We start from the raw sequence: 12995 nt of genomic DNA, 5'->3' as shown, positions 1-12995 counted from the left end.
GAAAATTATTAACAGACGTTGTGTTTTTTTGCTTTGATAATGCATTGTTTCTTTCTCGATCTGTCCCTCTTTCTCCATCCATTAGACCGAGTGTGCCAATTTTGTTCGTGTTCTGCATAATTATAACCGTACTCACATCTATACATGTGGCACTGGAGCCTTTCATCCTACATGCGCTTTCCTGGAGGTCAGGGGCCACAAAGAGGTGAGAGGTCAAGCTATAGGTGACTGGCAGCACTACATATTTCTGCATGATGACTATGTTCTTGTGCGACTTGCAGGTTGTAGCTGTGTGAGTAATTACTTAGCTTTCACCCCGTTCCATGTATTAACTTTGCTTGATGTGTGTTCTTTGAGGTAAAGGGTGGCGGGCTTCACTTGATCAGCAGCAGTATGGAATCAGGCAGGCTGAAATGCCCTTTTGACCCTCATCAGCCTTTTGCCTCAGTACTTACCGGTGAGTGTTGATTTTTTATAACGTTTTTCTGCCTCACACACGTTGAGTCTGACCTTTTATCACACCATGAATCAGTATTTCTGGCACCCAGAACAGCTTTTTCCAATCAAAGCAAATGCTTTGACAGATATGGTAAAAGCTGGATGGGTTTACTGTAGCCTTTAAAGGAAAACCCGACTGAGGATAGGACACTAAAACTTTACTAGAGGACATAGAAGTCAGTGCTGGCAGGGAGATACAAACAGACATAAGTATTTGTTTGAAATTTTGAGCCTATGGCAGGTAATGGCCCAAAAACCACTAATATTCATTCATATATATTCCTATAATTTTATATTAGGTTGTAGTGTCATATATCATCACAGTATATTGTATAATGGTGTACAATATGACAGTTTTTTTCAGACATCTGAATAGTTGTGTGTGTTTATTATGTTTCCCTGAATAAGGATTATCTTATGATGATGAATGATGAATGTTTTACATCTCTGTAACAGTAACACATGCTCCCAAACTTTTTCTGGGGTGGTTGCCTTGGAGACGGCTATGGCTGAGAGTAAATTGTTTATGCGTGTATAAGAAAGATACTCAGCTGGTGTCAGATATCATGCAGAGAGAGAGAGAGAGAGAGAGAGAGAGAGAGAGAGAAAGAGAGGATGACAGGAGATCAAACACATCTTCATGTACATATATCGCATTTTCTAGTCAGATATACTGTGCTGTGTTTTTGCACGTGATTTGCATGTGACTTACTGTCTGTTCTCAGATCAGTACCTGTATGCTGGTACAGTGTCTGATTTCCTGGGGAAGGACAGCATGTTTAGTCGCTCTCTGGGTCCCCCTCCGGACCAGCACTACATCCGGACAGACATCTCAGAGGACTACTGGATCAATGGTCAGACTTTTACACAAACATAAAAACTGTTATTTTATAAGACTGTACACAAATAAACTAACCAATAGTAATGCAGTTCACTTTCGTGTTATATAGTGTCAGTGTGCTAATGAGTAAATCAAGCTACAGTGTATCGCAAAACATGACTTATAAAGCCAGATCCATTAACAATTTTTCTGTCTAATACAGTATGTTGGAGCTTAAACTAAATAATAAATATAAACTTTTTGCCTTCTTAAAAGGTTGATTAACTAAATATATATGAATTTTTAATTATTGGTACAAAATCTTTTGAAATCATTGTGAATCCTTGGTTATGCTCTATAAAGGGCTTTACTACAATTGTCTTCAGTTCCTTTTTGTTTATAAGGCGTTTGGCTTTTAGAAAAAAGAAATGCATGCTCAGTCCGAATTTCAGTCAGGTGAAATGCATCTCTTGAATGTTAACTAATAGACATCTATTGGAAGGTGTATTTGAGCTGGTAAAATGATGTGAAGGGATTTTTCTTTACCAGCTAAAGAATTCTTCTGTCACTCACTACAGCTGTTATTTGTGGTTTTCTTTCTGATGTCATTAAGATCCCGAGTTCATTCTTTTTTTAAAGAATGTGCTATTTGCTCTGACCATTCATCATGTTCTTTCTATATCTGTGATGGGTTTATTTAAATTTGTTGTCGTAATTATAGTTTGTTTCACTAGTGGTCCCATTGAGTTTAAACAGTAGCATATTCCAAATGCAAAAGTTTACTTTGATCTCATATTCTTTATTTAATTTTAACTTCAATATACTGTGGTCAACAACTTTACGATTAATGTAACTGCCTGTATATGAGAGACACGCTTTTACTGTACTTCTTCAAATGTTCTTTCAGTAAGAGTTCTTATTTTTTTTTACATTTTGAACGTCTCAAGAGTCAGAGTACAAAATTTAATATATGAGTAGACAATTTGGACGATTTTCCACCAGTTCTGCTAGTACAAAGCTCTTCTTTATATAGAGTATAAAGGTTGACTTGCATGGGAATTACCCCTCGGAATTTCCAAATATGACCCTACACACACAAACACACAGGCTACACGAAGAATAAACCCAAAACCACTGGAAATTAAATATTTCCAGGCACGCCAAAAGACACAACGGATTCAATACCACAGTATATACCTGTACAACAGTTCATATACCAGCTGCACCCTAGATCTCTAGATCTTTATTCCCATGCTACTTTACAGAAGAACGAATGTGCATGTACTCACACCTGTTATACTTTATGTGTGAGTGTGTGATAAACCACAGCTCGTTGTGCCTCTTCTCACCTAATTCAAATAATTCATTGGATTATTGCATCATGTATCAGGTTCTCTTCATTCTTCATGGTCTGAGCTATTCAGGACTCAGACATTTTATACTTTACTGCTTTATGTGCTATAAATTATGTACTTTGCTGCTTTCTATTCTTTCATCTTTTTTCCTTTCCTGTCCTTTGTGGAACCGGCTTACAGTCGCTGCTAGGTTCTGGTTTAGTTACAAAGCCCTCTGTGAACAGTGTTTATGGGGGGGTGTAACTTTTACATTTTTCAGATAAAAAATAACCCCACCATTAAATAAACACCTATATATATATTGAGTGTTCAAATGTGTTCTACTGTATACTTTCTTGCTTCTTTTTCTCTCACTTTCTTTTCCTCTCTATTATTTCTGCAGATCTAATTTAAAAAGGCAGTGAATAATTGCTCACTGGCTTTCTCCTGTCTCCACAGAGGCCAAGTTTATAGCTGCTCATCCTATAGCAGACACTTACAACCCTGATGACGACAAAATTTACTTTTTCTTCCGTGAAGCATCCCGAGAAGGGAGCACCATGGACAAAAGCGTGCTGTCCCGCGTAGCTCGCGTCTGTAAGGTAAGAACCCCTGCGGGAACGGACATGCAGCCGTCCTTGCTCCTCTTGATCAAAACGCTCATCACTTCACTGACTCTGTCATTTTATTAGCGAATCGTATACATTTCATGCGCCCCCTGAGAATGCAGGCTTCCTGGTACATTCCATGTCACGAGATCTGTTGAAAAAGGAATAAACCAGTGTTGTCAGCATGGTAAATCACAGCAGATGCCTGGCTGAGTAGACAAAATCTAAACCTTGGTTCATGATGACACCAGAGTTCCTGTGTGCCACACTGTAATCATGTTAACCGAACTGGAGATTTTTGAAGTACCTTAAATACAGTTCACAAATAGTTCATGAATGCATAGCATAAAATACTATCATATCATATACTACATATTACTACATACTGCATATAATAACTACACATTGTCTATCATAACTTCACATTTATACATAGAATCGAATAGTCCATTTGAAATCTGCACACTTGTAAATAACATCTGTACATTCATTTAAACAATAGTTTTACGTCTGAACTTACTTACACTTACATTACTCTGTGATTCCTTGTGTGCTACTTGGTAATAAATCTATTTCTGATTCTGATATGTATAATTATATTGTTTGCTGGCAGTCATTAAATATTTATTTGTCCTTGTCACTGGTGCCTGGGAGGTTTTTGAGCTAGCTGTGCTTTATGCTTACATTCTCTCACCCACCTTCTTTATAAATTCTATACACAATCTAAGATTGCAAATCCTTTTCTCTAAGGCTTTTAATGCTTAAGAAGTAAACTATAAAGTTAGCTATGTACAGATTCCATTCACCCTAGAGAGAGCATCTTTGTAGTTTAACGTGTTTAACAACACTTCTGCTAAACCCTTTTATGGCTCGACTTTTTTCCTCCCTCTCCCCCTTGTGATAGTGTTATTTTATAACACATAATGGCAAAGAATAGAATAGCATGTGTTTGCAAACTCCAGACGAGATATTTGATCAAACACTCTTAAGAAATAACAAGGAGGTTAGCTCATGCCTGTAGAAAATCTCTAAATCTCTATCTGCTAAGAGACTGCCTAACTGCTCCTGGAGTTAACCCGAATCTATGAATTAACAAAGAGGCCCCTACATGCTCAATCGTATAGAAGAAATTAGATTTAGACACTAAGTTCCTCTCATTTTCTCTCTTTCAGTCTCTTTAGGTAATTGATGTTTGTTAGCTCTCCTCCCCACTCTGTCTTAGTTAAATAAGCTAGTCTGATTAAGGACAGATGGAGGTCTTCACTTCATATAATGGAAGTTTATTTATGGAGTCCATAAAATGAAGTGGCACGGTTTGTTAAAAAGGTACACCTGTGGGTTTTGAACGAGCACATGTTTGTGTACGCGTTTGCACATTTCAGAATGATGTAGGTGGTTTGAGAAGTCTGACCAACAAGTGGACAACGTTTCTCAAGGCCCGACTGGTGTGTTCCATTCCAGGAACAGATGGTGTGGATACTCACTTTGACGAGCTCCGTAAGTGGGTGATTTTACACACGGCCAAGCACACACTCTCACACAAACGAGTGGTGGGCTTATTGGATGCAATCTGCTATCTCATAACTGTTATTTGCATTCTCAGGCATTTTAAAGCATGGTTTTGTTTGTGTATGTGTGCATTATAGAGGACATCTTTATGGTTCCAACTAGAGACGAGAAAAATCCCAAAGTGTATGGAGTCTTCACTACTACTAGGTACTCTTTATTTTAATGCTGTGACTGAAAGAATACAGACGTTATTATGAGTCTGGATACAAAAACCACTCAGAGCTCTGGCTTCCATTAGTGTTTACTACATTAGCAGCCTTACAGAGTCACATGCTTAGTTTATTAAGATCAGCTCATCTAAATGTCCAAATGTATACATACACACCACATACACAGATTTTTTTTTTTTCCATTACTGCTGACCTCCACTTCTCTAGTTCTGCTTTTCTATGTTTTGAAATACGCTGCCAAAATTTGACATTGAAGATAAAGCTAATGAATACAGTTTGCTTGAAATGTAATTGAAATATTTCATGATATTGATGCAAGTTTACTGTTGTTTGTGTTCTTGTGTGTACCATCAGCTCTATCTTTAAAGGATCAGCAGTGTGTATGTACAACATGGAGGACATTCGTGCTGTGTTTAATGGGCCTTATGCTCATAAAGAGGGACCAGATCACCGATGGGTGGAATATGAGGGGAAAATCCCCTACCCAAGACCTGGCACGGTCAGCACCACATCAAATTTTTTTTCTATACTTTGCACACTTTCATATTTTAGTAGCAGCTTTTTTTTTGTTGTTGTTCAACCGTACTTTCCGTAAGAACAGACAGTTGTATTCATGCCTATAGTAGTATTAGGTTTGACCACTAGAGGGCAATATAACATAAGGATTATTCTGTCTATATAGCCTGAAAATGTTTTCGAAACGAATACTTTGCTTACAATCTCGTCTTTTTTTCCTAATGTGCATTTTCATATTCTCATATGTGTACAGAAATTAAATTAAATATAATACGCAGCAGTGGCTGAGTTCTTAGTGATTTGTCAGTTAGAAATGAAATTGCATTGGATGAAAGCAAAATGATCAATGTAAATGCTTTCCCCATACAGTGTCCGAGTCGCACATATGACCCCCGCATTAAGACCACTAAAGATTTTCCGGATGATGTCATTAGCTTTATTCGAATGCACCCACTCATGTACCACTCTGTGTACCCGATCTCTGGTCGTCCCATCTTCACAAGGATCAACACAGAGTACCGGCTTACACAGATCGCAGTAGACCGTGTCTCTGCTGAGGATGGCCACTATGCTGTCATGTTCCTGGGCACAGGTAAAGTCGCACACATATTTGCAAATCTCTGACAGTTCCTTAATGTTACATGTTAAAGATCGTGTTTTTTATGTAAAAGATCAAAATTGTATGTAAATCAGTGACAAATCTATATACATAGATGCACATGCCTGACAAAACACTGATCAGGCATAACATTATGATTTTATAACATTATGACATTAATACGTGAACAACAATGGCACCTGTTGTAGGGTGGGATATATCTATTAAAATTGGCCCAAGGAAGGAACAGTGGTGAACCGGCGATAGGGTCGTGGGTGGCCGAGGCTCACTGATACATGTGGGGAACAAGGATGGCCCTTGTGGTCCAGCAGACGAGCTCCTGTAGCTCACATTGCTAAAGAAGTTAATGCTCAATAAGTCAGAACTGTTTTAGCAGCAAAAGGTCACCACAATATTAGACAGGTGGTCATAATGTTAGGCCTGATCGATTAGAATAAAGTTATGCCTAATCAGTGTATATTAAATAAAAAACACCAATAGAGGGCAAGGTGAGTCAAAATGTTTGTGTGTTTTCTAGATGCTGGCTCAATTTTAAAAGTGGTTAGCATTACACAGGAAAACTGGGCTGCAGAGGAGGTGGTGTTAGAAGAATTACAAGTGTTCAAGGTAAATATAAGAAAGCTTTAACCTTAGACTCAGTTTCTTTAATTTATCTTATTTTAATGTAACTGCTTTGTGTTTTATTTCAGAACCCGTCTCCCATCCTCAGCATGGAAATCTCTTCCAAACAGGTAAAAACAATAGATGAAACTAACAGGTACAACTTCTGCCATTTCTGTGTGATATTTTTTTATACATTGAAGATTGTAAAGTAACTCCTTTCTAAACATGTCCACCGTTATATCTCTCTTATACATGTTTACATGTATTACACAGTCCTCTTTCTTCTGTTTGTCTCATTATCTGCTTAAATATGTGGCTGGGTCAGACACAGGACACACCAAATTCACTCACTTTCTCCAGGCAGTCTTTTGTCCTCTCCCTCTCTCTCTCTTTCTATCTCTACTTCATAGACTGACTTTGTAGGCCCTGCATCTTGTATATACATTTGTATTCATCTCTGTCTAGTCTGAAGTTTCTCAAAGTAAATGAGCATATGGGTAAAAGAACTACAACAAAAAAACACAATGCTTACCTAAAAGATGAAAGCATCTGAACAAATTACAGAGCAACAACAACAGAGTGAATAAATCATAGTTACTGATGGTTCTTTCAAAAAGATATAAATAAAACAGCTTCAATAGTGCCTGCAAGCACTTTTCCTGGCCTTGCCTCTGTTTTTGTTCTGTGTACGAGGTAGTGTTTTACTGTGTGTGTTTAGCAGCAGCTGTTTGTCGGAGGTGCAGACGGCCTGTTGCTGGTGTCTCTGCACAGGTGCCACATTTACGGTCAGGGATGTGCTGAATGCTGCCTAGCCAGAGACCCATACTGCGCCTGGGATGGCTCCCACTGCTCACGATACATACCAGCATCCAAGAGGTGAACACAGATTTAAACACGTTTATATATACATACTATATTGCATTAGGTTTGTGGACATCTGGTCATAAGTATGGTACAGTATGTGCTTTTTGAGCATTCCACATTTAGTCCCAATTTGCACTTATAATAACTCTTCACTCTTCTAATCCCTAGCTTTGTGCTTGTGAACATCTGTGTTCATTCTCCACAAGGGTGTTAGTAAAATCAGGTACTGATGTAGGGTGAGGAGGCCTGAGGTGTGGTCAGTGTTCCAATTAATCATTTAATCAGAGTTCCAATTCATCACAAAGATGTTCAGTAGGGTTGAGTTCAGAGCTCTGTAGCAGGCCTCTCAAGATCTTCCTTTCCAAACCATGTAATTCATATCTTCTCACAGAGTTTACTTAGAGCTGCATTGCCATGCTGGAACAGGTTTGGGTTTTTAAGCCAAAGTAAACGCACAATTTTATTAAAGCACGTCCAAAGACGTCCTGTACATTTGTGTGCCTCCAGTTTTGTGGTAACAGTTTGGAGAAGAACCACATATGGCAGGAAAGGTCAGGTGCCTTGCTGAGTAGTACAGCTTAGATGAGCAAAATAAAAGCTATAATGCTATAATGAGAAATTAGTTGTAATGTAAAGATGTAGTACAGTGGTGTGGTGTGAGAAAGTAATTTAAGTGGACATGAGTAGTATTAGTAAATAGAAGGTTAAAGAAGTTAAAGCAGGAAGCACATCTCCTCCACCATGCCCTCGCTTTGACCCACTTCTTCAATTTTTTTCCAGATTGCAGCCCAGTAAAAAAACAAGCTAAACATTTGATTTAGCTGCACTGCTCCGGTGCTATAGGGTGTTGTGGGAATGGACTGGACAGGCAAATTGATTAGAGACGCTTTGTTGTTGAGATGATGTATGTGAGCTGCCATTGAAGTTTTGTTGCCCTTTTCTCACTTTTACGTTTGCTGCTGACACAAGCAGGTCAGGTCATTCCTAGCAGATGCTGAGTCAGAAAGTTATTAGTTTAGAAGATGTTTTGCACATACTGATTGTCAGATGGTCTTCAGGGCAAGAACACACCTTCATTACCTCTGACTGTTCATCATGATCTCATGCTTACATGTTTATCATCCCAACACAATACAAAAAAGTATACATTTTAATCAAATTAAGGGCTATAAAACAATAAGAGGAATGTTTCATGAGATTTTTTTACAAGAACCTGTGCAGAAACAGCAGCAAAGGTATCGGATTATAGCAACAATATAGTTGTAATTGCTTTTTGTCCAATCTTAGGACCAAAAATGTTAAAATTTCTTACAGGAGAGCACGCAGACAGGACATCAAACATGGAGACCCATCCAACCATTGCTGGGACTCAGACGATGGTAAGCACGCGTGTGCGTGTGTGTGTGTGTGTGTGTGTGTGTGTGTGTGTGTGTGTGTGTGTTGTGTGTTTCTGTGTGAAATTAAATATCTGAGCGTTTTGACCATTAGAAGACATGACTGAACCCCATAAGTAAACCAGCTGATTAAAAGAAAAAAGAAGAAAAGAATTATGGTTTGGAGTTTGGGTAGACGGTTTGTAAGAAAAATAGGTGTGCGTGGGTGTGCGTGGGTGTGCGTGGGTGTGCGTGTGTGTGTGTGTGTGCTGTGGGTTTTAAAGAGAGAGGGAAAGAAAGAGAATAAAAAAAACCTTACCAAAAGCTCTGCATTGTACTTTAGAAAAGCAGCATTGTCCAGAGGGCCTTATGTAATGGAATTCAAAAACAAATCTTAAAACTACTGTCACCCTCTGCCGTTCATAAACTTAAGCATTTACACACATTCACTTTCTGTACACTCCCCCATCATCTAAATGCATTCTGATTTACAATTTCTCTACCACTGTGTGCAGTGTTGGGGAATAATGTAGAGGAGAAGGTGCTGTATGGTGTTGAGAATAATTCCTCTTTCCTGGAGTGTCTGCCTAAATCCCAGCAGGCGCAGATCCGCTGGTTTATTCAAAGGCCAGGAGCAGACCACCGCCAAGAGGTAACAAGCACACATCACTCTTTGGTTACATATAAGCGCATACGTTTATTGACAACCAGGGCCATTTTAATAAGATTTTATTCTAACCAAACAGTATGCATGCAGTATTCTTAGGTTCTTAGACACACTAGGCTTTTCTTAGCAAAGTTCTATTTATTTGTGGAGTAAATTTGCACACCAAAATATATTTCTTTAATTAGTAACTTTGGTTACTCTCACTATAAAATACAAGCTATTATAAAATCATTAGAATTTCATTTTATTATTTGCCAAAAACATGTTAACATTTTTCAAGGCTCTAGAATCAACAACCGAACATCACTTACACAATACACAATTGCCTTACACAATATTCCCAATGTGCAGTTTTTACCTATAATTACAGTACAAAAAGCTTTACAAAGCCAGTATTCCAATTAAAAGCCAGACAGGTTACAAAAGTCTTTGTTTAAGAGGATTATGAGAAGTCCTTAGGGTTCTCACTTTTTACATACCATCACTGAGAGGAGAACCACTGAAAGACAGACCTGTAGTACAAGTGCTATAGGTGTAAGTGGGAATCGGAATCACAGGAGTCTCACTAATACATTAATACACAGCCAGATCAGCGTTGTCCTCCCTTTTATAGTTTTGTCCTTATTGTGGTGCAAGATGACTCCAGCATGTGCACTCAGTGCTTCAAGAAACTCCTAATCCAGGTCATAAACATGCCTACACTTGCTCTCACTCTGCCCCCCCACACACTGAGTCTATTGAAAGCACATGCATTAGTCTATTTGGCCAACACTTTCTCCATTATAACAAGTGTTTGGCCTATTTTAACAGTTGAATCATGCTAATGTTTATATCACTAGTTCTAAAATTTAGTGGTTTTCTTTTACTCATAATACACCTAGAGTTTTTAATTGTATAAAATATGGTTGTGCCTGAGGCGAATTCTTAGTTTTAGTTGAATATCTACATTATTATTGAACAATGAACTATATTACAAAAGTATTGGGACACCTGAATTTCCCAGCTGTATGTGGTTCTTTCCCAAACTGTTATCGCAAAAATTGGGATATCTTTGGATTTGCTAGCATGGAATATTTTATTCACTTAAACTAGTATATCCAAATCTGTTCCAGCATGACAACTGCCCCGAAGTACACAAAGCAATCTGAAGAAATGGTTTGCATGGGTTTGAGTGAAAGATCTCCTGCTATAGAGCCCTGACCTCAACCCTACTGAATAACTTTAGGATAAATTGGAACACTGGAATTGGAATTGACCTGTATGTTCTAATCCTTAACAGTTCGATTTGGTGAGCATTTACCCACTGTAGCCCCACTTTCTGCGGTTTCTGAAATATCCTAACCAGCACATCTGGCATCAACAAGCATGACACAGTAAAATGCAATAATATCACATTTTTCCCCCATTATGATGAGTGATGGTGAACATAAAAGTAGCACTTCCATTCCTGAGATAACAGGATAGCAGAATTTATTGCTGATCGTATTTGAATGGATGTGCTATTTTTGTTTTTTATCAGAAAAAGGTAGTAAAAAAAAATTGAAATTAAAGTGAGGGACAGGGAGATTTGCAAATGAACGATAAGGATGGAGAAAGAGAGCTAGCAGATTCCATTACTGTCATCCATTTTCTCTCACTTTCTGAACCTGACCCTACCTGATCTTGAGACTGTAGTATTTCTTTAGCTTCCCGAGACTCTTACAGTTTTTTTCCATTTATCCCCTAAAGCCATTTTTACTCTGGACATCTGAAAATATTCCATTGCCCTCATTCTCTCTCGTACATGCACTGCCTCTACTAATCCAACACCCTCATCACCCACATATCCTCACCTCCTCGGTCTCCCTGAGAGTGGTTCATGCTGCGGATATGAAGGAGGATTTGACCTTGTGGTACCGTGTGGGTGTTTTTGTATGTGCTTGTGTGTTATGATGAATGGATAGACCCTGGACTAACTCCTCTGAGTGTTATATCAGCAGCATTGTTGTATTGATCCATCACTACTGTACTTAATCACTCCTGAATCGCCAGAACACTCATGCATGCATCGTGTGTAAGAGTGCGTATGTGTGTGTGTGCGCCAGGCTGTTCCTAACCTTTGTGGGGGTTTATAAAAACGAGATATTACTATATAATGCTCACAGCATAGTCTCTAAGTAAACAGAAGCTCACAGTTTTAGTATTGGTTATATTTGACACTTTGTCTTTTATCATCATCTTCTTCTTCTTCTTATTATTATTATTATTAGTATCGTTCCTGGACAAGCAGATGCTGGGTGATGCAGCTGCTCCGAGCACCTGCAACACACACACACACACACACACACACACACACACACACACACACACACACACACACACACACACACACACACAAACACACACAAACATTCCCATGCTTTACACCTGCAGTGTTATCCTAAAATATGACCCAACACCTCACATCGTAAAGCACCACGCTGAGCGATGTGAAAGAACCATGTGTGTTGGTGTGAATGTTTATTCAAAGAGAACAGATACAGATTGCAGCATGCCATCCCTAAAACACGTTTCCTCCCACAGTGCTGAAAATCTACAGGTCAGTGTTATGAGAGACAGGAGTTGTGGAGTGTCTCATGTTTTTTTTTTGGAATACTCCAACCATGCCATATAATCTCTATAAACCACATCTGTAGAGTGTGGGCGGTTAGGGCAAGCAACATTTTTAACACATTTCTGTGTATGAACAGAAAACGTTTTAAGCACACTTGGGTTGGATGTCCATCAGTACACATTTCAAATACCCTCAACACTACTAAGGCCTGGAGTATTCCTTAAAGGCACAAGTCTTTAACAGTGTATGTTCACTGGACTGCGGTCAAATTTGAATCCTCTGCATGACATAACATGACAAAAGTAAATGAGAAAAAGCAAGAGAAATAGTCGTGCATGTTCTCTTCTAGGGGTGTACAAAAATATTGATACGCGAGTATCACAATATTTGTTTGCCGATACGGTATCGAATTTTAAAAACACCATATCTATATTTGTATATATAAAGATTCATGGCCCTTATTCCGTTTTGAGTTTATATCCTGACTGCTAGATACAGTAGATAGCATTTTTTTATTTCTGAATTTAAACAGTTACAGGAAGTACAAGCATAAGGGCTCGGACATAATGATAGCGTTAATATCTGCCTTTTTCCTGGGGGGTGCTGTTGTTAAAAAATTATGGGTTCAAATTCCACCGAAAGTTGACTGACTTGCGCCTACGGAAATATTTTTGGTTTCTGTGCGTTTGGTTTTTCAGGCAGCAGTATGAATGATGCCATTAAAAATCAACATGTGCTCTTTGTCTTTCCTTTAGGTCACA

General features: G+C 38.6%; 1 protein-coding gene and 1 long non-coding RNA gene across 4 annotated transcripts in view; one reads left to right on the top strand and one right to left on the bottom strand.

The window, feature by feature from the left end:
* The window catches only part of LOC310731864, a 307021-nt gene that overhangs the window by 189460 nt on the left and 104566 nt on the right, over window positions 1–12995 (bottom strand). The gene's annotated exons all lie outside the window — the stretch shown is intronic.
* sema3d (sema domain, immunoglobulin domain (Ig), short basic domain, secreted, (semaphorin) 3D) overlaps window positions 1–12995 on the top strand; it is a 38702-nt gene that overhangs the window by 19854 nt on the left and 5853 nt on the right. Inside the window, exons 5-17 of one of the 3 annotated variants that reach the window (XM_083551776.1) lie at window positions 86–205; window positions 364–457; window positions 1224–1352; window positions 3112–3254; window positions 4643–4757; window positions 4907–4976; window positions 5354–5498; window positions 5885–6107; window positions 6652–6740; window positions 6824–6865; window positions 7456–7613; window positions 8916–8980; window positions 9490–9626. In XM_083551776.1, coding sequence (XP_083407902.1) covers window positions 86–205; window positions 364–457; window positions 1224–1352; window positions 3112–3254; window positions 4643–4757; window positions 4907–4976; window positions 5354–5498; window positions 5885–6107; window positions 6652–6740; window positions 6824–6865; window positions 7456–7613; window positions 8916–8980; window positions 9490–9626 — 1530 coding nt within the window. Of the gene's footprint in view, window positions 1–85; window positions 206–357; window positions 458–1223; window positions 1353–3111; window positions 3255–4642; window positions 4758–4906; window positions 4977–5353; window positions 5499–5884; window positions 6108–6651; window positions 6741–6823; window positions 6866–7455; window positions 7614–8915; window positions 8981–9489; window positions 9627–12995 lie in introns of all 3 variants that reach the window. The other 2 variants (XM_083551775.1, XM_083551774.1) reach the window with 2 other exon arrangements.

The sequence above is a fragment of the Silurus aristotelis genome (assembly GCF_946808225.1).
Source record: "Silurus aristotelis genome assembly, chromosome: 10".
Classification (NCBI taxonomy): domain Eukaryota; kingdom Metazoa; phylum Chordata; class Actinopteri; order Siluriformes; family Siluridae; genus Silurus; species Silurus aristotelis.
This window is presented reverse-complemented; position numbering and strand designations above follow the sequence as displayed.